Source organism: Siphateles boraxobius, unplaced genomic scaffold (genome assembly GCF_051911475.1).
Source record: "Siphateles boraxobius isolate OS27281-9 unplaced genomic scaffold, OSU_SipBor_1 65, whole genome shotgun sequence".
NCBI lineage: Eukaryota > Metazoa > Chordata > Actinopteri > Cypriniformes > Leuciscidae > Siphateles > Siphateles boraxobius.
In genome coordinates, this window is record NW_027509192.1 from 6,399,688 (window position 1) to 6,423,962 (window position 24,275).

The window sequence follows — 24,275 nt, forward strand, 5'->3', positions numbered from 1 at the left end:
CAATAAAACTACAGCACAAGTGCTTAAATTAACCGATCAAGCATGTGATAAAAAAGGCCTTTCTTTTTGCAGCAATGGCGGATAGGAAAATGAACGTCGACTGTCAAGTAGCCTATAGACTGATGAGATCACATTTTGTCTATTGCAGTATGTGTTGTGACATTACAGTACTGAAAGAAAGTGTGCAGTTCGCAAAAGTGTTTAGTAAAAAAAGATTTTAAAAAAAGACACTGACCGAGAAGTGCTGTATTTAAAGCATATGTATTAAGCATTTATTAATCTGTATTAAGAACATTTATTCTAATAACATAAATTAGACAAAAACACTTCAAAAGACAATATAGGCAAAAAAATGTATTAACCACTGCAAATTTTGAGATTTTCTGCATGCTGTGCAATTTGGACTGACATAAACTACATGGTATTGCTTTTTTTTTCTTAGCTGCATATGAAAGACCCTCAGTTGAAGGTGTTATATGCTAACAGATAGGCATCATTATACATGTAAAGTCTCCTGTCGACAGGATTGTAGTTCAGATTGGCTATTCCAGCAGAAACTTTCTCAAAAGGCAAAGAAAGAGTGTTTATCTCTTGGCCAGTAGTTGTATCAAAGGCATAAAACACCTCTTCTTGGTAAGTACTAACATAGCGTGTAGCGTACAGGACCCCGCACACCATAAACGTGCTGGTGACGGACCTCTTAAAGAGATGTGTCTTCCAGGTGTGGGTGATATTGAGCTCCAGCGGGTCTAAGCGACTCACAACAATGTTGCCGTGGTTCTCCATGGTGGCGTATATCACCCATACAGCGTCTTGGTCAGCCTCCAGGTCGATGTCTGTCCAGTCACGGCAGCTGTAGTAGCAGAAGGGGAACTCGTTGGCGATTCCGGCACCGTCCAGTTTTACACGATTGGTTGCTTGTGTTGTAATGTTAAAGCTGCAGATTTCAGCAGTGCTGTAGCATTGGTAAAATACGGTATTGTCGTACAGTATAGTGCCAGAGCCCTGAAGAGCATTTTTGTGGCTGTAGGATGGTGCGATATATTCATCTTTGTAGTTCTTGCTGGCCATGAAATCTTCATACGAGTTGTACATCCTGATTGTGTTCCCATGCTTGTGTCCACTCACCAGACAGTGTTCCCAATAACGTTCCTTGCTGTTCTGTTTGGCATCCCTACCCCAAGCACCTGAGATATAGGACTTGTGGATGGAATTGAGCTTGGTGACAACTGGAGAACTTATTCTGGACATAATACGCTGATGACAAGTGCCTGCAAGTGCATCGTATGGATTGGTCATATGTTCAATATTCAGGTAAACATATTTTACAGTCTCTTTCATGAAAAGAGCAAACCAATTTTCCCAATGCTGTTGAAAACATCAATGAGATCACAATGTAAATATTAAAACATTTATCTTCTCACTGAGAGTCATGTTCTTACTTCTGAAGTCTTCAGGTATAGTTTTGCAGGTCTGTGCTCTGTTGTTGAGGTCACGTAGCCTCGATTTCATTGTCTCTAGATTGAAGACATTGCTTTTGTACATGTTCTGGATGTCCTTCTTTGCCCTAGTCAACTGAGAGAAACAGAAACAGTGTTGCCAGATTGGGACGGTGATTTCAAGCCCAAAAGCTCACCAAAACCCGCACACTCCAAGAAAAACCCGCCCCAAAGTGTTACTGCCAAAATAACGTGATATCATTTTATTGCCATATCATTCAAGGTTGATAAGCACCATTTGTATCTCCTTAAAACAAAATAACGATGATAAAATAAAATAAAAAATAAAACAAATTCCCAGGAAAATGGATCAAAAAAGGGCAATGATTAAGGAGATTAAGCAAAAAAACATATGACTAAAATGATGGACACTGTCAAAACGGCAAATAAGAATTTAACCGATGACTTTAACCCTCGGATGTACACATTGGTGAATTTAGCAGTCAAAACTGATTCATCGTTGATTCAAACATTTTTCAGTAGCTGTCAGGGACGAGTAGAGTGTGGGTTTCGCCAATAGACCATGATATTGTGTATCCAGAGATATTGTCAAAACAAGCACCAGCTACAGTATCAATATCAAGAGTATTTAGCATTTCCAAGCCTATATGTATTAAATTATTCTTAGTATTAATATATTATATTATGTCAACATATCTTTGAATCCATTCGGAAATCTGTTTTTTCGTCTTCCATTTTTTGGCGAATCTTTTGTTCATTTGCAATTAACGAATTTTCAATTCATGGAACTTCAATGAGGAGCAAACCATTATCAGAAAACATTTTCTGCTACTTCTGATTTTTGGATAAGAATGCAGACTAAACATGAGCTTCATGGAACACCAGTTATCATGTCTATATATACACAAACAAATATAATATAACAAAATTACCACTGTAAACATATACAAATTAAAGCTAATACAGAATTTTAATAAATATATATATAAGTAGGCCTATATAAAAAACCTAAAATTACAATTTTAAATTATGAACTACTTATATGGTGCTTTTTTTATGTTGGTTGGGTATTTTTTGAAGACCTAGTCACTATTTTAAGAAAGATCTACCTCCTTCAGAAGGTCATTGGTCTCTTTGCTGGGGCTTTTCTTGTGCGCATCACTGGCAGTATAATAGATTTCGTCAAGTTCCTTCATCAGCTGTCGCAGGTGAAGGGCGTTGTACAGGCCGTTTGTGTTCAGATACTCAAACGGTTTCAGACGGGCTGTGACGTCCTTTAAAGTTAGTTCCATCTTTGGTAGCTGTACATTTCTCTCCTTTACCTGGAAGTTTACAACGCAAATGAGTTCACTGACATTATTTACTGCAAGAATGAATCTACAGTATGACTTTAAAGGATCTGACCTTTTTATGAAACTGTATGAGGTTGTCCTCACAGGTCTGGACCTGACTTGCGACTCCCTCGAACTTCACAGTGGGAAAAGCCCAGATAGAGCTGCTTAATTTACACACGCAGGAACCATTCCTCTCTTCACCTGGAATTCTCTGAGCCTGGACAGTCGCCTGATTACACACATAAACACATAAAAACACAAGATATTGAATGCAATTCACAATTCTTTAAATTTCTGCCTTTTGCTGAATATTTACCTTTAATTATAGTAAACAATTACATGAAAACTTAATGCATGAGTTTAATTTTGAGAACAAAAAAGATTATTAACTTTTTTTGTTTGTATTATAATAAATTATTTAAATAAAATGACCTTGTTAATTGTTACCTTAATTAATGCTTCAATCATTTTGGGGAGTCAAATAATGAGATCTATTATATAACACTGTAATATGTACATAAAATAATTATAATAAATATAAATAAACAATACTGTATATTCATATTTAATTTTATATAATAAACATATAGACATATCCAGATCATTTAACTACAAATTACGTTTAATTTGTTTTATTCCGTTATAAGAATAAATATATTATATGGAATGACGTTATATATTCGTCATTCCAAATAAGGCATTAAAGAAATCCATATAAACATATAAAAGATGGGACTTACTGTGACTGTGAGGACCAACAGGTACGAGAGCATGATGAGCAAATAACCCAGAAAGGCTTAAAGTCTTGCTTTAAACAACACAAACATTTTGATGTTGCAAATACATAAATTATTACAAAAGAACTTTAGAAGAAAAAACCAAACCAACACACATCTCACAACAAATCTGCAATATCAACGTTGTGGTAAGACAGTGATGCAAAACAAACGTCGAAAATTTGTCAGTTCATAATTAGGCAACGTAGTAAACCATACAATTTTCAATTACTCATGGACCTACTGAAGGTGTCCACAAAGATAAGACGAAGATTGTGACAAACTGTCCCACCCACAGAAATAAAGAAGTATCGCCTCACTTTTTTTATCATAATGATATGGCTTTAAAACTCTGCTGCTGCTACCAGACATTGTTTACTATAGGGACCACTTTCTTCCTTCAGACATGAGTCTGTCTAATATATTCATTTTGTTGATCCTCATTCATCTAACTTTCACTCAGGTAAGAAAAAATCAACACTATATATTCCTACTGTACATGACTATAAAATTCAAAATGTGTTTTTGCTTGTTTTATATAATTTAATTTCCTCATTTGGTCATTTGGTCATCACAGACAGTGAGAGGGAAGGACTGTGTGTGCGATCTAAAAAATTCAGATCCTGCTTTCCCTGAGAAAAAACTCAAGAACGTAGAAACCACTGCCTTACAATGCATTGGGACCATCACTCCAGAAATGGTAGAATAAAATGATTTAAAAGTATATTATTTTCTCTCATTTTATCTGTTGTTCAATGATATTTTAAAAAACTAAATTAAATTAAATTAAAATTAATAGTGTTAATGTAAATATTATCTGCAGATGACAGACTTAGACAGACTTGTGCTGGGTCTACAACAACGCATCAAGCAGGTGGAGGAAAACGTGATCGTGCTAGAAAAGGAGGATGACAGGAATCTATATGGAGCCGTGACTCTACGCATCATTGAGTTAGAGATCGCTGAGATTCAGGACCTCCTCCACAAACTCAACAGCACCACCCGAAACTACCGTCATCTCAGTGTACAGACTGCAGCTCAGGTGACTTTCTGTGCAAAAAATTGCTTTGTCATTATTATTATTATTTTCTAATAATAATTTATTTGGTTCTTTTGTGTTTCTGTAATAACTTTTTACATAAATAAATAAAATATCCAAGTTTTAGTAGGCACATCTGTTGTCTTGGAACAACAGATATACAGGTAAACAAAAAATGCAATATGTGATATTTTTCTTCAAGCTTGAAGATATGAAAGACGCAATGGTGGAACTGGAGAAGTTTGACAGCATGCAGGTGATAAAGACAAATAGAGAGAACCAGCGCGTTAAGAGGAGCCTGGAACAGTGTAAAGAAGAGCTCAATGCCACAGCAGCTCCTCCAACAGTTCCCCCAGGTTTGCTAAAGACTCCAATAACTGTTTAACTCAAGCTTTCTGAGCTTTTTCATTATTAACCACTGCAGAAAGTCTTACGTTTCTGTTTCTCTTTGTAGCCCGCTGTGGTCTGGGTCGAATGGTCAGTGTGGCGGGACCTAGAATTTATTCCCTGACGGTATACAGCACCTCCTATACTTATGGTGCTTGGGGTCGAGATGCAAATCCGGCTCCAGGAGGCGAGAACAAGTACTGGCTGGTGGTGCTGTCAAGTAGTAATGTTTATGGCAACTTTATCCGCCAGTACAGTACCTTGAGTACTCTTTTATTAGGTATAGGACCAACAGATACATATATATCAAGCTCCAACCCCACAACAAACACAATTCAGGGGCCAAACATGGTAATGTACGGCAATGCGCTCTACTATAACTGTTACAACACATACTCCGTCTGTCAGTTCAACATGACGACTCGTTCTGTCAGTACTGTTGCTTTACCTAAAGATACAGGTTACAACAGCAAGTTTCCTTTCGCACATCTCGGCGCAACATACACTTATACAGATATGGATTTTACCACAGATGAATCAGGCGTCTATGTTATATACGCAACCACAAGCAATTTTGGAAATGTGATTATCAGTAAAGTTGAGACTAGTAACCCTCCTGTTTTGAACCAAACATGGTCCACTTCTCTTTACAAAAGGACTGTCACAAACACCTTCATGGTGTGCGGAGTGCTTTATGCTACTCGTTACCTAGATAAAGATACAGAAGAGATCTTTTACTCTTATGACACCAAGACAAAAGAAGAGCGATACGATTTGAATATGAAAATTAAGAAGATGCAGACTAATATTGAGTTTCTAAACTATGACCCCAGAGATCATCTGCTGTATGTCTACAGTGATGCCTTCATTCTAACTTATGAGCTCATCTTTCAGTAAGTCTCCAGTTATTTGAGACATGACTATAGCTGCATCCCATTTCACATATTGTCTGTACTAAATAGCATGCAAGATTAGAAATAGCACATTGCAAATGATCGTACAGACCGTAAAGATAGTAGATCGAATTTTTTTAAGTGTGTATTTGCAGGGTTAAGATAAATGCTAATGCAAGGCAATGAATATATCAGTTGCTGATTTTAGTTTTTACATCTTAAACAGATTACGTCTACTTTCAAAGAGTCTGTTGTATCGATAAAATTTGGTCCCATTTTATATTAGGTGTCTTTAACTATGTACTAACATTTAAATTAATAATTTGATACAATACACTTATTGTGTACATAAATGTTTTTTACACTAAACTTATATAAAAAATACATGCATGTTATTACAGCTGTAATTCATTTCTGTAATTACATCTATGATTATCCCGTCGACGTCCCTGACCTTACCCATATCTCACCTCAGTAGCCAAGTGTTTTGAAATACAATATGAACACAAGTGCGTTGTACTATTTTTTATGAAAGTACATAGTAGTTACCAACACCTAATATAAAGTGTAACTGGACATTTCATTAAATATTGTAGTATGTTGTACAATTGCAAGTGTCTTATCATATTATACATTAAGGAGTATATACATTCCCATCACCAATGAAGTATGTAAATTTACTGTATAGAAGTATGTTAATTGAAATGCAGCTTATGAATGTTTTTTTTCACTGCATCTTTAAATGCTAAACTTTGTTATGCATGCAAGGTGAAAAAAATCACAAATGTATCGCAAATTTTGTTTCTTGAAATAAATTACAGCAAAGTTTATAAAATGTGTGCGCTGGATTACTACTGCAGACAAATTATGACAAGAACAATTATGACAAAAAGTTTATGATGGCATAAAAGACAAAATAATTACTTTTTTATCTAATAATTATGACTTACCCATCTATTTTTGTAAGTGGCAGAAATAGGTTTCCATAAAAGATCCTTAGAACTATTTATACTGTATATACTAATATGTGTGTGTGAGAGTGTGTGTTTCTTGGGAGTCGATACAAGTTAAGCTGCAAGAAAATAACTAAAAGACCTGATCCCGTTTGTATATCCATTTTTATTTGTTGCAACTTCATATTTGTAGTACACAGACAGTGACAGCTTGTATATAGATGTACATATTACATAAACACATTATTTTTCATAGTTGTCTGATGGTAAAGCAGGTTAAGAGTGACTCCTACTACTGTATCTTTAGACATATTTGTAACAACCAGCCCCCTTCCAGAAAAAAACATCAACTTATTGCTTAATATAAAACAATGGCTAATCGTAACAACTGTAATCATATTATTAATAATAATACTCATTGAATTCTCACAAGAAGAGATGCAACACGTGGTTAAATAAGAATTACTATATTATAAAAAAAAAGGAACTCAAGAAAAATCCAAAGTATAACAGTTCCACATGACAAAGCTAGTGGTACGGACCTATTTTTAGATTTACGCCCTAAAAACAGCAAGTATCTACAGCGTAGAAGATAGACTGAGAAGGTAAGGGTTGAAAAAGAAGGCAGGTGTGGCAGATCAAACTGGTGATTCTAGTAAAGGTGTTATGGGGCCACGGCCACATCGACAATACTGTACAGCACTTCCAAAGGACATCATACATTCAGGGCCCTCGGGCAGAGATCAGGGATCGGAGAAAAAAATTTACCTTTGAAGGTGGGGATGCTCTTTATCTCTTAATAAGAGCTAACGACTGCATACTTCAGACAGGAAATCAGGAAAACAACACAAACACGAGGTTGCATTATCAAAACTCATGCAAATCAATACTGGGGAAGGACATGTTTTTTGTCTATTGAGTCTTTAGGAGGAAACCTCTCGATATTTTGAATGTCTATAACCCTTCCCCCCGCTTTGAACACCCTCCATGGGTTCTTTCGTTCCATCTCTCCCTCTCTTTCTTTTTTTCACATTTACTCTTTATTCCGTTACATGCTTTCATCTTTCTCTTTGTACAGTATCTACAGTACTGCGCCCAGCTTTGCAAGGAGTGAAGTCGATCACAATGCGTTGCCTGGGTCGATAGCCCTTTGGGGGCGGCTGTAAGTGTCTGTGAGGGGCGGAGCACCTTGTTTTTGGGGGTTGGGTTTGTTGGGGGGTGGGATTTGCCCTACATTCTGAGCTTGGAGCGACATGCTCCAGAAAGCCCCGCCCCTTACAGGCAAACACACAAGAAACACCCCTGAAAAGTTGTAATTGTGCACTTCCTGTTTGAGGAAGCTGCAGGAAAACTGACATTCAATAAGACAGAAAAGAGCGAGTGTGGAATGGAAAGTCAATTGTTGCTTCGCCCTCATAAGTCCCATGTTTAGCAGCTCCGGCCGATCAGACCTGAGCTCATGTCAGTCATCTCTGGAAGTGAATTCAATTTCATTAATTTATTTGTTCAATAATTTATTTGCCCGTTTATTTGTTTGTCCGCTGATGTGTTCATTCATTCATTCATGTGAATGTTGGTGGTGCTTTTTTACGATTATTTTGTGCGGTTTGTATACATACATCAACAACAGATCTTTCCAATAATGGAGAAGTTATCAACTGTTACTTTAGTTGACAACTGTGAAGTTACCACAGTTATTAACATCACAAATCTAGCTTTTTTTTTTATTCAAATTTTAAAAAAATGTCACGTTATAACACTATACTTTGTATTGGTATTACACTTCATTAAACTAGTTAATGCTGATGTGTTTCTAATACAACGGCTGATGGAGTGATGGAAAATATCTTTCTTCTGACCACCGTAATCAATCTCTAATTTTTTCTTGCTACAAATGCTATTTTGTTTTTTGCTATTGGAATCAAGTGGAATGTAAAAACAATTATGTGTTGTAGTTTCCATTCACAACTATAAAAGTTTACCCAACTATGTTGACTAGGAGCCGTGTGAAAAGGTCCATCGAAAAAAGTATCCACTGTAAAATAGCACAAAAAATAACTAAATGTGAATGTACAGATCTAAATAATGAAATAAGCTTGCACTTTGTTGGTACAATCATATTTAAATAACTGAATATTGCTTGATTCTAATACATGTGAATCCTTCAGTGTCATTTATTGCAAGCAGTGTGAGTACACATGAATTTTGAGTGTGTGTGCAAGTATATACACACAAAAGCTCTGTTACCCTGCAGAGCCCAGCCCTCATTTTAAAATGTGTACATTCGTGTGTGCATTTATATCAGTAGCTTTGGTATATTCTTCGTGCGGGGCTGGGTGCTGTAAGGGAAGCGGGAGCCCTTGATTCTGTACCATTAACGCACTGAAAACCCTATCACACAGGCTTTGCCTCAGTCGATGGTTCTGGTTTGGTTTGGGTTAGAAGCTAATTGTCTATAAAAAGGAGTTTGTACAGAAACGATCCCAGAAAAAGCCACTTTTATATGACAGTGAGTGCACACTTAAAGGGTTCTTGTGTGGGATCATATTGTCTTTTATGATGTAGGACTTGATTTGAAGGTGAATGGCAAAATTAAGCAGATTAACATGGCAAAAACCCTTTAAGGCAAATCAGTGGTCAAGTCATATAACTTCTGCTCCTACTTTAATGGGGAAAAAACTGTTTTTCATACTTCATTTCCATATTTCAAATAAGAAATCCAATCATGGTCTCAAATTTAGCTCAAATAATGCAAATAAACCGAATCAAAAAGTTGATTCTTCCTTACAGTATGAGGTGATACATACACTCCCGATGACTGAATGAGCTGAGATGTTAGCCGAAAGCAACTGTTTACTGGTTATGAGATTTCCGCCCTATACAAACTATACAATCGCTTTAATTTCGTTCATAACTGAGAGGGAGAGCATAACACGGTAACAAATGTCACTCATAAATCACCCTCTGGTTTAAGAACCTTCCCTTCTTCTTCCTCTTGCTTAGTTTCGTCCTCTTCCTCAGGACCAACCCCCTCTACCTGCGACCCAATCCATCAGTTACTCCTCGAAGACTGTCATAGGACAGGAATAAGTGAGAGCAGGGGCTGATGGGACTTGTAGTTTTGTCTTAGGAGAAGTTGAAGGCCGGAGGCAGCAAGCGAAGGGTGCAGAAACACTGACACATTGAGCGTTAAGTATCCGTGTTACAAAATTGGGGGAAACCAAACACTGTTCTGAAGAGGAAAATGATAGCAAGTCTTAATTTTTACAGGTTAAAGGAAAAGTTCAACTCAAAATAAAAACCTTCTTCTATGTCTTTCTTTATTCTGTGGAACACAAAAGCAGATGTTTAATAGAATGTCCAAGCTGCTCTCTTCCATTCAATGGAAGTGGATGGGGATTACGTGTTGTCGTGCTCCTAAAGCGACAAAGCACTATGCAAGCATCATAAAGGTGGTGCATATGACCAGTCAAGTCTTCTGAAGCCAATTCACGAAAAAAAGTTGTTATTCACTGCAAATAAATTGTGGTCACCATTCACTTTCATTATCTGGAAAACAGTAGCTTGGACTATATATATATATATAATTTTGTGTTCTACAAAAGAAATAAAGTCAGGCAGGTTTTTGAAGACTTCTGGGTGATTAAATAATTGAAGTATTTTTCATTTCTGGATGAACTAATCCTTTATGAGGGCTAACACTGAAAAACTGAGAGAAAGGGACAGAAAGAAGGAAAGCAGTATGAGACCTTCATTATTCTCACGCTCTCCTTCCATGCCACATCTCTCTAAATGTGTGCGTGTGAGACAGTGCAGAGGGTTCAGCAGGACACTTCCATGGTGTGGCTGACCTGCCCAACTCCCTCACTGCTATCTGAGTTTGTGCATGCACGGTTGCGAGAACCATCCACGGAGCCGGCGCTGGTCAGAGAAGCTGTTCGAGAGCGAACGAGACGGGTCATACTGGCCGAAGGCACTGAGAGAAAAAGAGAGAAAGAGAGATGAATAGTCATTTCATTTCCACAGGGAAGTTCATCTGGGCTGCATGATGTGTTGCAGAGGAGGCAGGGATGACATGCTTGAACTTTTGGTCGAGAATAATTTCAGCCTCAAGCTGATAACATTCACCGCAAATACACCAGAATGACTCAAATCCAACTAAAAAACATCCAATCATAATCTTTATATCTAAATGCCCGTGTTTTCAGAGCAAAACATATCAGTATTTTATACTTAATCAGTATTTTTCTTGTTTTTCAGTAAAAAACAATATCTAAACATACACTTGCAAAATTGTGAAACAATTACATATTTATTTACATATTTTCATTTTAGAACATTTAGAACATTACAACATTTTGTGAATAGGGCAAGAAAAAAAATAATATATAGTCTTAATATTTTATGCATTTTTTTCTTCTCAAGTAATTGTGTCTGGTTTTTATGTTTAGATATTTGTACTGAAAATAAGAAAATATTGTCATTGACTTCACACTCATTACAATAAATCTGAAACAGAAAATAGTATGTAAAAATATATAAATATTATAAAAATGGAAAGATCTAGCAGCCTACGAATGCTCTTTTAAAGGTTAAATTTCAGGAAAAGGGTGCATATTTTTATATATTTTTGAAACTTTTAAAAATAATTCTAAGCTAAAAAAATTTAAGTTTATGTTTTTCAAATAACTGCCATGCAGAGAGCTTGAGAGCGCATTCAAAGCACATTTTTCCTCCAGAGGAAAAATCACTGATCAATAAAGGAAATAATGAATGAATGGAAATATCAATCTGGGAAGGACAAATACATAAATTAATCAAGGCCAATCAAAAAAGCAAGGGATTTATTAGACTAAACTACATATATCATCTACATGAGGAAGAGGGCAGGCGTGAACAGGAAGCAGGAAGTACCTGGCCCCCCACTCATTCTCCGATCCTTCACATAAGCAACTGAGAAAGGGCAGGAAAATACACATACAGTACAGATTATAACAAATACAACACCTCCAAACAGACATTTATTTACATGCATACACTCACAACTGTCTCAAAATGGGATAAAGACACACATGGGAGAAAGGACACACTGAAAATATTGGATCCGTTTACATTTGGCAGAGAAAGAACATTAAATGAACTGATTTTAATTTGCCCTGAAACATTTGTTAGTAAATACACTGAACAAAATTATAAACCCAACACTTTTTTTTTTTGCCCCTGATTTTCATGAGCTGACCTCAAAGATCTAAGCCTTTTTCTATGTACTCAAAAGGCCAATTTCTCTCAAATATTGTTCACAAATCTGTCTAAATCGGTGTTAGTGAGCACTTCTCCTTTGCCGAGATAATCCATCCACCTCACAGGTGTGGCATATCAAGATGGTGATTGGACAGCACGATTAATGCACAGGTGTGCCTTAGGCCGGCCACAATAAAAGGCCACTCTAAAATGTGCAGTTTTATGAAACAGCACAATGCCACAGATGTCGCAAGTTTTGAGGGAGCGTGCAATTGGCATGCTGACTGCAGGAATGTCCACCAGAGCTGTTGCCAGTGAATTGAATGTTCATTTCTCTACAATAAGACGTCTCCAAAGTTGTTTCAGAGAATTTGGCAGTACATCCAACCGGCCTCCCAAACGCAGACCACGTGTAACCACACCAGCCCAGGACCTCCACACCCAGCATCTTCACCTCCAAGATCGTCTGAGACCAGCCACCCGGACAGCTGCTGCAACAATCGGTTTGCATAACCAAAGAATTTCTGCACAAACTGTCAGAAACCGTCTCAGGGAAACTCATCGGGGTATCTACCTGACTGCAGTTCGTCGTAACCGACTTGACTGGGCAAATGCTCACATTAGATGGTGTCTGGCATTTTGGAGAGGTGTTCTCTTCACGGATGAATCCCGGTTTTCACTGTACAGGACAGATGGCAGACAGCATGTATGCCGTTGTGTGGGTGAGCGGTTTGCTGATGTCAACGCTGTGAATCGAGTGGCCCAGGTGCATTTTATTGATGACATATTGAGTGCACTGAAAAAGTCTTAGATCTTTGAGTTCAGCTCATGAAAAATGGGGGTAAAAACAAAAGTGTTGCATTTATAATTATGTTCATTGTACATTGACAGTCAAAATTATATTAAATGAATTAGACTTACTGTAGCCCATTCCCTGCAGGAAGTACTTGAAAGCCTCTGTTAGTTTTCCAGGCTGTAAAAAAAAAGAAGCATGATCGAGACTTCAGGTTCAATTGCAAAGAGGACTGTAATGTGTTTTTTCTACAGCCTTTTATTGGCTGCTGAGATCATGAAATTATAAAAATTCAGTTTGAATTTAGTTTTAACTTAAGTTTTTCCTTATTTGTTTTATAACAAATTTTTTAAGGACATTTTTATTAATTTTGTACAATAAAAATTCTGGTACTCTGTTGGATCACCATTGTAATGGACTATTTGTTAAAGACTGATCAGAGATCAGACACGTAAAGCAGTCTCACCTGTGTAATTTGAGGCATTCCACCTGAATCAGCCATCTGAAACAAACCAAATACATTTGTATCATATATTTCTGAAAATGTATGTGCCAAAATGTTCAAAGTGAAAAGTTTTGCCTCTATTTCTACAGTATGTTAGTTCGCTTGCCTTCAGGAATGTGGTGTTGGTTGGATCCAGCTTTGAGTTGCACTCAACCTAAGAATAGAAAGCATTTATACTGTTTTTAACAAACATGTAAATGTATGAATGTATAAGAGCATTTACAGAGTTTTTTATAAAGAAAAAGAAAAGTCAGAGAAGATAAAACAAGTTTTTCAAAAGGCGGTTGAATGATAGGCAGTAAAATGGATGGTGTGATGGAGGGAGATTATATATATATATATATATGAGTACGTATGTGTGTTCTTGAGGTCCGAACCAGTTACAGTGGCACTGCAGAGATGAGTCATATTCCAGCACTAAGGAAAGACAGCTGTGCAGATGCATCTGCCTGCAGGCTCTGTTCGGACCAGCGCTGACACTTTTGGAATGGGATAGGTCGGTGCCCACTTTTTAACATGTTCACTATTCCAATGAAAACTTCCACCAAGTGTCTGCATTAGTCAATGGATGTGATATTGATGGCGGGAACCCATCTTTCCTCTATGTGTACTTCCCCCAACCAATATATTTAAATATATATCATTTTTATAGATTTTTAATAATTTTTGTATATATTTTAAGAAATGGATGATTTAGACAAGAAACTGAAGTAAAACCAGACAATTAATAGTACTATTATTATAAAATGGGGAATATTGTAATATTTAGAAATGAGTATGCGCATCCAAACATTTCACTGGTAGCATCTTTTTTTTCTGGTCTGTAATTTTTCTCAGAATTTTCCATGCTTATTTATTTATTTTCGTCTTAATCTCTTGCTCATCCTTCTGTTGTTTCTTCTGCTCCCATCTTTTCATCTTCCTCCTTTTGACCCAAATTACTCAAATCCTTCTCTTCTCTCATCCTTTTTTCATTTACCTCTCACTCATCCCCTCCTTCACCGTGTCCCTCTTTTTACTCATCTCTCACCATGTGTGTCTGATTAGATGTGATGGGGCACTGGCCTAGCTTTCATATTTTAGATTAAAGGACCATGGCACAGAGTTAAAAATATCCAGTGCACACAAGCTGGCAAAGCCCGGGAGATCAACCCTGGGACCGGTGCCATCTGCTCCCACAAGAAAAATGGAGAAAGAGGGAGCAAAACAAAGGAAGAGAAAGGAATGCAGAAGGGATTGACCTGTCTCTAAATTACAAAATATATACTCGTTCGACAAATATGACAAAAAGACGGAAAGGAGAGACGTTTGGTTGGAGGAAGAAAATTTGAAACAAAAATGAAAATGATGAGAAAAACATGATTAAATCTTTTTTCTCCCTAAATATCACACACAAAGACTCACCACGCCTTCCTCAGCCGGAGCATTATCACCAACAACCAACATGGCCGGGCAGCTGCAAGAATGAGAATTGAGAATTCAGTCTGATCACACAGGTGTATGTAAATGTGACTACTAGTCAGAGTCAAATTAACATAGTCCCACCTCAGGGTCTTAGCATTTAGCACAGACCCACTGCGGTTCATTTCCAAATCCCTGCGGCTGGGGGGAAAAAAAGTCCATGTCATGTTTTTTTTCTTCTTTTTTTTTTACCAAATCAGCATTTTTATTCAATGCATGCATTATGTATGACTTTGTATACATAGCGAGGCGGTGTGCAATTACCTGTTGTACATATTCCAGAAGAGCTGTAGGTTAAACTGGTTGACGGTGTTATTGATCTGTTGCCGGTAGTTTTGCACAATTTCTGTGTTGCTCATAAGCTCTTCCTGTAATTCAAATACATTAATACATGTTATGTAAGCTAAATATTTAGCTTGAGATATAAATTTAACATTGGCATTTATACTTTAGAAATCAAGTATTAGATATACATTTACTATTATTTGAATTCTTATTATTTATTTATAAGGTTACTCTATATGTGTATCCATGGTGAAACATAAGAAATTTAGATTAATTTCTACCTGACTGAAGAGGTGGGCCAGGACAGTGTCTGGTAAAGCACTGGTGAGTCCAGACAATTTTGTAGCAGCCCAGTCGATCCATCCTTTCCCATTGGGGTCAATGTTGAGTAGAACCAGACCCTCCACAAGATCGGGGGAAATAAGCTATGTGTAGAAAGCACAGTTGAATTGCACTGAATGTGAATGAAAAGACCATTGACCAACATAAAAGGCTGAGATTTAATACTAACAGCAAATTTGGCGAGAATGTAGGCACCCGCCCCGACTCCAATTCCTACAATGCTCTTGAAGCTATAGAAAACAGAACATTGATTAATGTATATTAGGAATAGGTTATCATTACATTAGCATAACAGCATATATTTAAAGTCCCCCTATAGTCAAATAATGTTGTCCCTTAAAAACGCATCTTTGATCACCAAAATTACATATTTAAACCTTTTTTTCCTGTGAAAAAAACATATATTCCTGACTTAAAATAGCTTGAATGAAACTCTACACCCTTGTTTCATTTAGTTTGAGGAACCATGAATATGCAAATTAGCCCCGCCTCCACTCACTCATACAGATTTTTCTACAAGTCAATATCAGAGTGGCAATAAGTTTTGTATCGCTCTCTAGAATGTTGGACACACAACGGTAATTAAAATTATTGGCCTTTTGCTTGACTACGTTATCAAACATCTAATAATGTGTTGCTAATATTATACAAACCAACCATCCCGTTCACCAGGCAGCTGCCTTCTAAAAATCAGTATTCTTTAAAACTGAAACGCTTTAAACAACTTGGAACGTCAGTGGAGAGAGTTTCATATAGTTCATCATAACATAGATCGTAAAATATATATCATATAATTCACCTGCTATATTGCTAAATATACATCATTTTTCATATCAACAGAAATACCGGGATAACCTGGCTTCTCTTGAGAACCCCTACTTGGCAGCAGCTGCAGCAGCTAATGATATGCTAATAGCCCGCCCTCACGTTGACATGATTGGTTACAATGTGTAAAGAAAGACCGACGAATTCAAACTGCGTTTTTGAGACTGTCTTCGGTAAACTGCAGTTTTAAGGAGAAAATACTCAGCAATGGTGTTGATTTATGAATTTGCACATGGTTTGTCTTGAAGCATAGCCTATTAAAAACACCAGACATATTTACAACATTAAAAACTTGTTTTTCAACACAGGGGTCTTTACGAGTGTAATAATAACTCACCCAAAATGTTGCACCACACTAGGAAGCATCCCAGCTAGTTGATCCATGGTGGGATACTGATACCTGAAGAATAACAAGACCAAAAAAAAAAATGTTACTTGGATAATGGCTCTCTGGAATACTTGATTCTGATTGGTCAATCGCGGCATTCAGGCACTAATTAATTTCCTCGTCTCACTTCATTCGTTCAAACCTGCTTCAAACGCAACTGGCGCCATCTTGTGTCTCAGTTATCAACTGTAATGAAAATCACCTCATTTTACAGTAATATTGATTGACGATGTGTTTGTCTTGTTGCTAGAACAACTGTTTAGTAGGCTACATTGCACATTTTTTTCGCGGATGCTTTAAGGTCATAAAGCCTACAGGTAAGATTATAAAACATTTTCAACTCAAATAATGTCCACTTATTTGGCGAGTAGCCATGCAATAACTGGGATAATGTACAGTAGGCCTACAGTAACCGACATTACAATACAATCATTTATTTAACCTGTTAACTGTCATCTGCCTTTTTGAGCATAGATCGCTTTGGAATACATACCTATAGGTTGGATTTTATTTAAAGAAGATTGTAGGTTGTTGCAGTGACAGTTAACTGCTGACAGGCTAAAATTATTCTTTTTCCAAATTGATTGAATTTCTACTTATATTCCTTACATAACATATGCGTAAAATGGCTAATACTGGTGTATAAATGTTAATGTGTGTGTTCATCATACCCTTGTGGCATCTGGGGGGCACCAATGTGCTGGCCTGGGGCGTCCACGTGGCACACCACAAAATGCTTTGTGATCTCCTGCATATCTTCATTGTGGAAGAAGGTGTTGAAGCACAGCTTGTCTGCTCAGAGAAAGAGAGCAAGACATGAGCCTTTACAAAAACGTATTGTGTGGTTACCTTTGTAAAATTATGGTATCAGATGGTACAGATAGTGTGGTACCTTGATATATAGGCTATATGCATGGTACAGAAGGATTATGTTACTGTGCCTGTGGTATTTACATCGTACATCTGCAACAACCATATAATACATTGTTATCCCAGATTCCATTGGATCCCCTTTCATAACGTCGTACATTATATAACATTGTTTATAAAAGAATACTTAAAATTTGGGACAGTTAGTTCGTTCGTTCTCTCTTTCCCCTCATCTCTTTTGCCAGAATCATTGGCCTATTTAGATCCTAAAATGAATAAACAAAACAACTTCAGTGTTCTAGCTAACTGCTCAAGCGGCACTAATACCTCATTTTAGATCATGCCATTTCCCTAATCGACATTAAATTGTATTTTTGGCAGGTCGTCAAGTTTATTTAAAGGAATAGATTGATCAAAATCCTGACTCATCCTTATGTTGTTCCAAACCCACATGCTGTTACATTCCGTGGAGTACAAAAGTAGAAATTTTGGAAGTCATCCATATAACTTGTGTGCGGTGTTATAAGTCTTCTGAATCCCCAAAAAATCTGAATCTCTCTCTCTCTCTCTCTTTCCCTTTCACTGAGTCATGTTTTGTGATGGAAGGATGGCCATGCATACTAATCCATGTATCTGCAGCAGAGAGGAGAGTCAGAGTTACTCTATGCCGCAGTGCTGACCTTGCCCACTCCCCTCCCCAACACTGCATGATCGGTATGTTTTTGTGACCTACATATTTCTCTCACTCTCTCTCTCTCTCTGTTTCTCACACTGGATATGAGAACTGGCAGACAATAACACACTACAGGAATAGATAATGAGGAATGGGCAGATATGGAGAGGAGGAGAGGAAGGGATTAGGTGGAAAGAGGATGGAGAGAGAAGCAGTAGAGGACAGGAAAGCGAGTGATGAAAAGAGCTCTCGGCCAAGGTTGACATTGACAGAATGTGGAATTCAATATCAAGGCCAATAGCGACCCTGTCACCTTTGTTCTGCTGACCCATAAATGGATCTAATGTTCCTTATCATGCCATAGATTAAATTCCCATAATTCAAATTTAGTACAAAATAGATAGACATTCATTCCCTTTTGCTTATAGCAACTACGTCCTAAAAAGTATAGCTTCAATGAACAAGAAATAAAAAGCTGTGCTATATATTTAGCATTTTATTTATATTTATTTACATATATAAATATAAGTATTAAATCAATGCATACATTTATGCATTTCTATGTGATGACTGCTAATAGAATCAATTTGCTTGCATTGTATGGAAAAGCACAACTGGAAAATTCGGCTAAACATTTATGTTCTGCAAATGAAGTCATACAGGATGAACAAAATGAGGATGAGTAAATGATGACAGAATTGTAATCGTTTGCCGGACCTTTTCCTTCATATGTACACAGACAGTAAAGCTCAGCTAAATTACATGTCAATGCATACATTTTTAACAAATACATAATTTATATATAAATAATTTAAAAAACTATATAACTATTAAATATAAATATTCTACATAAATACAAATAAACAAAAGATCAAGTTCAATCTAGTTTACCATATCTCTGTTTTTGCCTTATAATTTTTTTTTTATAAAAAATTCTTTTGTGCCTGAGTTTTTATCACACATGTGGCGCTGGTCACCTGTGCACCTGAGATAAGCTTCATCTCACACTGCATGCAATCGGATAACAGAACTGATAAACTGCAGTCAGCTGGCAGCTCTGATCGCAGCCCACACACATTACTTCCAGAGGGCTGCTCTTTGAACACGCACATATGCAAAAGTACACACATAAACACACAATCTCTGGTTAGATTTTATTAACTTCAGGTTAATGCGTGGCGACAGATGGTGTACCAAGATTGAAATGGTGCAGTACGTATTGCTTTGGGTATTGGAGAGCAATGTGGGTATAGTTTACCTATGTACAAACAAATACAAAAAACTTTGTTTACTTACGGTTGAGCCCAACATCATGGTAGGTAAGGATAGCAGGCTTGTTGCCCTTGGGAGCCCCGCGGATCACCACATGCAACATCCCATAAGGGGTTTCAATGTCATGTTCCTACAACAACAACAACAACAACAAAAAGCGATTTCAGCAAACAGTCTGAGAAGGTCCAGGCCAGACTTTTCCTAATAACCACTGACCTACAATGGATCACTTTATATATACTGTATATATATAGCAGTACTAACATTACCATTTTATTCAATTTGTATTAATTACAGTACCAGGGTGCAGTCAAGTAAATTGGGCCACTTTTTGACATTGGGTTAAAATAGGCCCCTAATTTCAGCCTGTATGTTGTAGCTAAACACAAGCTAAAACAATTAAAACACTTATATTGTAGTTACAATAATTGACTGCTACAATTTCAGCAGGAAACGAAAAGATCAATTGATCAATCAATCAATTCAATCAACAGAGTTAAAAACAAGACTAATTAATTTATCATAAAGCGTCTCTGATCTCAGATTGACTGCACACGGTCACGTAACAAGCTTTTAATTGGCAGTTCAAAAGGCATTTTAATCTGACCCACATTTAGTCTCAGACTTTATCTGTCCAAGCAGCGTGTTATTTCTTTTTCTTTTCTTGTCCTGAGGATTACTTCAGCATAGCTTTTCAGAGTTATGCACAAATCCTAGCAGACACCTCACAGGCAGGTTTATGCAGATCCACTGAGAGAAGGGAAACAAATCTCCTGTGGGGTTTAAGCCCCTTTCATTTGCTGTTTTCGATGTTGGAAAAATCGTGGAAGGTCAGATCAGATGCAAATGGCCTGTGTGTGTGTGTGTTTGTTAGTTTAGTGCAGCTGTTTGTATCCCTCTGTGTTTAGGTCAAAATTAAATCTTTCGGCAGCTGTCACTGTGCCGCAAAACGTTGAGCATGTTTTCTAGGGAGATAATATTCGACAAACACTGATAGGATAAATAGGAATTTTGACCTAGATAGCACGACGCTACGCAAATATGGGGCAGAAAATAGTAAAGCATCATAATCTCTCAAGAAATTATCTTGTAGCTGCTCATTTGTATTGCTCAAGGTCACACAATTGTCCATGTTGGAAGATTTTTATTATCAGACTGCATCAATACCGCATGCACAAACACTCGTTTCTGAACACACACGCCAGGTTACTGCAGGGGTAGAGTGCACGTTTCACCCGTGTCAGTGTGTTAGTGTGTCAGTGCAAATGGCCACCTCACACATGACTGGACATTTCTGCAGAACTCAGAATCCCAACATCACAAATACATGATTTAAAAGATGAAACAATTAGTGTCTATATTTTATAATTTTTCTTTTCTTGGTAGTTTTTTTTACTATTAATTATTTTTATTCAATTTTGTTCAGATAAAAAAAAATTCGGTTTTATATTTAATGTTTTTTTTTGGGGGGGGGGGGGGGTGTATAATAACTAGCTATTATAAATGACAATAATTTGACATTATTAAAAATATGCAACAGTGGAACTGTTTCACAATTACCGGTTCAGTAGGTCAAGTTATTTCTGACCACTGGGCAAATCAAGTAAATAACAATTTATTCAACCAGCTAAACACTTAAGAATGATAACATAGCCAACAAATTGTTATAAAATCATTTTTAGCTGTTTATTATTAGCAAAACGAAAGCATTGTCTCTCTTACTCTTACATTCCTGTAATCACAGATATCCCACTCACCCCATCCCAGCACTCCGGCATGGCTCTATAGAGATTGTGTGCAAGCTTAAAGGAGTATATGAGCAGGAAGAAGACAAGGTCCGCTCCGGGCAATAGGATGCAGGCAACCAGAGAGATGCTGCAGTTGCTACGGCGTCTCTTTGTCTCTCCCCATCAAGGGAGTTTTGCAGCGCTGCTGTCCCCTCCCCCAGTACATTTCATACCCCACCCCTGCCCTCTCATTGGCTGTCTCAAAAAAAGGCTGCCTGTGATTGGCTGGACTTTGTGTAAGTCTAAATCTATTGTGCTCTGTCTGTATTTGTCCCATATTTTCTATATTTATCTTCCGCATACTCATAAAGTGCTTTAATATGCTCTTTCAATCATTTTGTTGCAATTTAGCAGCAATATAGTGCTTGAGGGAATTTTTAAAAAATGGCTCATTATTTACGATTTACTGCTTCTACATGAGCAAATGTATCATCTGAATATTATTATTAGACAAAGGCACAACATGCAGAGCAAAATGGGCCAGGTCGAATAAATGCCAGTAAAGATTTTCATAGAAAGGCTCTAGCAACACACTCAATGTGACACGAGTTGTGTGTGTGGCAGCGTCTGCAGACTCGACTGTGTCTTTTGAGTGTGAGTATTTTTCTCTGTGTATGTTCAAGATTAATCCCTTTGTGGCTGACTTGGCTTTTGCTGTCTCGTTTAAATGCACAACCTCTATCTCCTCCTCTCAATTGCTGATCTTATACACAGGTGTAAAAAAAGTTGCATGGTCATTATAAAAAAAAAAAGGAATGGACTCCCCACTGCATCCCACCACACAAATACAGTAAGTGCTAACAGAGTTTTACTGCTTATTCTTTTGTAAAAGACAAATGAAATCATAAATTTGTGGCAACTAAAATTTGGTATAATTGGTTACTGCCCATCCCAATACAAACTGATAGAATGTACCTTGAATTCACTGCAAGTTACATAAATGTATCATAAAATGAGCCATTTAATCTTCTGATGTTTAATTCTGTTTCTAAAATCTTATTTAGAATTAAGGAGCCTTCAAAAACAACATTTTATTTAGGAGAAAATGCATTTCTATGGATTGTGTTAGTTGTTTTAAAGGGGACCTATAATTTCCCATTTCACAAGATGAAGCTAATATAAGTCTCTGGGGTCCCCAGAACGTGTCTGTAAAGTTTCAGCTCAAAAAAAACCCACAGATCAGTTATTATAGGTTGTCAAATGTGCCCATAATTGGTTGTAAGCAAAAACACACAGTTTTTGTGTCTCTCTTTAAATGCAAAGTAGCCGCTGAGCTCGTGCTTCGGATACTCCGGCAAGAAATTGTCAGTTCAGCCTTAAATGTTCTAACTGGAGTCGGACTGATGGAGAGACTCCGGAAGAATGCAACTGAATGATTCTGAATGGTTAGTGGATAAATGTATGTAGTTATTGTTGAGCTGATTCAACGCGCTTGGCACACAAAACTGACGGATAGCTCTGGTGGAGAACAGTGAAACCTTCTAAAACTTTTATGACACACAGCTCATATCTCCATCACAGCAAGTTACCGAAGCCACACATGAAACCTTGTCGCAACACAGGGTAGACGTGTTAGTGCGGCACAGAGTGGCTTACTTGCACTGTGTATATGACGTGAAACGCAACTAGTTGTCCTGTAAAGTTTCGTTCACATGGGCTTTCCGAGAATGTGGTTTTGAGTCCTGAAAATGTACAGGTGTGAGTTCATTGATGCGGTTCTTACTCCCGTAAATAACTGAACTGTTTGTGAACATATACCGTATTAACGACTCGAATACAGCGCTGACAACCATGTTCTGTTGCTGTGTGAACACATCAAATATCAAATAATGTTTGGTTTATAAACTTTCAGTGTTATCTTCTTTCTTTCTTTGTACATTTTTTTTCTTTTTTTTTGCTTGCCATTAGGTAACCATATTGTACTTCAAAACACCTATTTAATTATCCGTTCACCATCACAATTAAAATTTCTCACTCGATGAGTATGCGGCTTCCAAATCCTATCATCTCCAGCCCCATCCGCTGTTTGGATTTCTCACCGTTTTATTCAGATTCTTTTCTCTGTGATTTAGTCCTATTTCTGTTAGAGGTGTGAAGACATGATGCAAACTGTGAGACTGAGATAAAACTGAGGTGATAAAGTTCTCATACCTCAACTTTTATCTAATATATAATGAATATATTATATTATTGCACAATAAGACCAGAAATGTGCATTACAAATTTAAAAAGTGGCCATATTGATGTCATATTCATTTTTAAATAGATATATGTGAATTACAATTTAAAAATCACAGCTGTAATAAAAAACAATCTGGCACAGAATGATTAAACCACCAGTTTAAACTACCAGCAGGCTGGTACTGCATTTTTCCATTAGTGCTCTGAAGTGGATATTGATTGAATCTGTACTCTGGAGGTCATAGCAGTGCCACCATGTATTTCATTCTTTATTTGTTTTCTCTGTCTAACTGTCTTTAATAATCAAACGCCAAAAAGAAATAATGACGCTATGTCAACCACACCATTTTGAATCTGACATGTATGGCTCAAAATCCCTCACAGTTAAAATGTAAATCATAAAATATGCACAGGGGAAAAGTCACCGTACCTTCCAGTCTCCTGTAGCCACAAAGGTATCGCAGTTTTCCTGGAGGGACACAAAAGTTCAGCTTCATCAAAGCCAAAGTGCATTTGTTTTTATGCTATTACAATAAATAAGCATTTGGAGCAACACACTGCAAAGTCCCGTCACCGAAGAAAGGGCTTCTGTGATGTAAACAGTTACTTAACTGTTGTGTCTGCAACTGTGAGTTTTTTCAGGAGTGTAAAAAGTGCTGAGAAATGATACTTAAGTTAAAGTATAGAAACCGAAAATATCTAGCAAAAAAACATTTGGAGTGAAAGCAAAATTGATTTGTACAATTGGAAAGTAGAATCTAGATTTAAATCACTATGACCCAGTGATATATGTATTTTCAAGGTCTAAAT

General features: G+C 37.0%; 3 protein-coding genes across 19 annotated transcripts in view; 1 reads left to right on the plus strand and 2 right to left on the minus strand.

Annotated features, from left to right (window-relative positions):
• Positions 1-245: 245 nt before the first annotated feature.
• LOC143720726 (olfactomedin-4-like) lies at positions 246-3,702 on the minus strand. The gene is made up of 5 exons (XM_077210467.1): positions 3,535-3,702; positions 2,865-3,023; positions 2,570-2,782; positions 1,443-1,575; positions 246-1,271 (listed from the first exon to the last, which is right to left on the minus strand). Exons 1-5 carry the CDS (start codon positions 3,565-3,567, stop codon positions 460-462), a joined length of 1,350 nt encoding a protein of 449 aa, XP_077066582.1. The 5' UTR covers positions 3,568-3,702; the 3' UTR covers positions 246-459.
• Positions 3,703-3,900: 198 nt separating this feature from the next.
• On the plus strand, positions 3,901-6,724 carry LOC143720725 (olfactomedin-4). Its single transcript, XM_077210466.1, has 5 exons — positions 3,901-4,033; positions 4,148-4,270; positions 4,394-4,612; positions 4,812-4,965; positions 5,064-6,724. The coding sequence occupies exons 1-5, from the start codon at positions 3,977-3,979 to the stop codon at positions 5,891-5,893; spliced, it is 1,383 nt and encodes a 460-aa protein (XP_077066581.1). The 5' UTR covers positions 3,901-3,976; the 3' UTR covers positions 5,894-6,724.
• Positions 6,725-6,988: 264 nt separating this feature from the next.
• The window catches only part of ndrg4 (NDRG family member 4), a 30,446-nt gene continuing 13,159 nt past the window's right edge, over positions 6,989-24,275 (minus strand). For 4 of the 17 annotated variants that reach the window (XR_013196627.1, XR_013196631.1, XR_013196625.1 and 1 more), the window contains 14 exons: positions 23,896-23,934; positions 19,522-19,627; positions 17,354-17,474; positions 16,632-16,694; positions 15,639-15,699; positions 15,409-15,552; positions 15,107-15,210; positions 14,927-14,983; positions 14,786-14,837; positions 13,488-13,535; positions 13,343-13,378; positions 13,005-13,056; positions 10,592-10,818; positions 6,989-10,074 (listed from right to left, as the gene is read on the minus strand). Coding sequence is in view for 10 of the 17 variants with exons in the window: in XM_077210468.1 (XP_077066583.1) it covers positions 10,664-10,818; positions 11,757-11,795; positions 13,005-13,056; positions 13,343-13,378; positions 13,488-13,535; positions 14,786-14,837; positions 14,927-14,983; positions 15,107-15,210; positions 15,409-15,552; positions 15,639-15,699; positions 16,632-16,694; positions 17,354-17,474; positions 19,522-19,627; positions 23,896-23,934 (1,077 nt within the window). In the remaining 7 variants the exon portion in view is untranslated. Of the gene's footprint in view, positions 10,819-11,756; positions 11,796-13,004; positions 13,057-13,342; positions 13,379-13,487; positions 13,536-14,785; positions 14,838-14,926; positions 14,984-15,106; positions 15,211-15,408; positions 15,553-15,638; positions 15,700-16,631; positions 16,695-17,353; positions 17,475-19,521; positions 19,628-21,254; positions 21,426-23,895; positions 23,935-24,275 lie in introns of those variants that run through there. The other 13 variants (XM_077210468.1, XM_077210475.1, XM_077210471.1 and 10 more) reach the window with 5 other exon arrangements.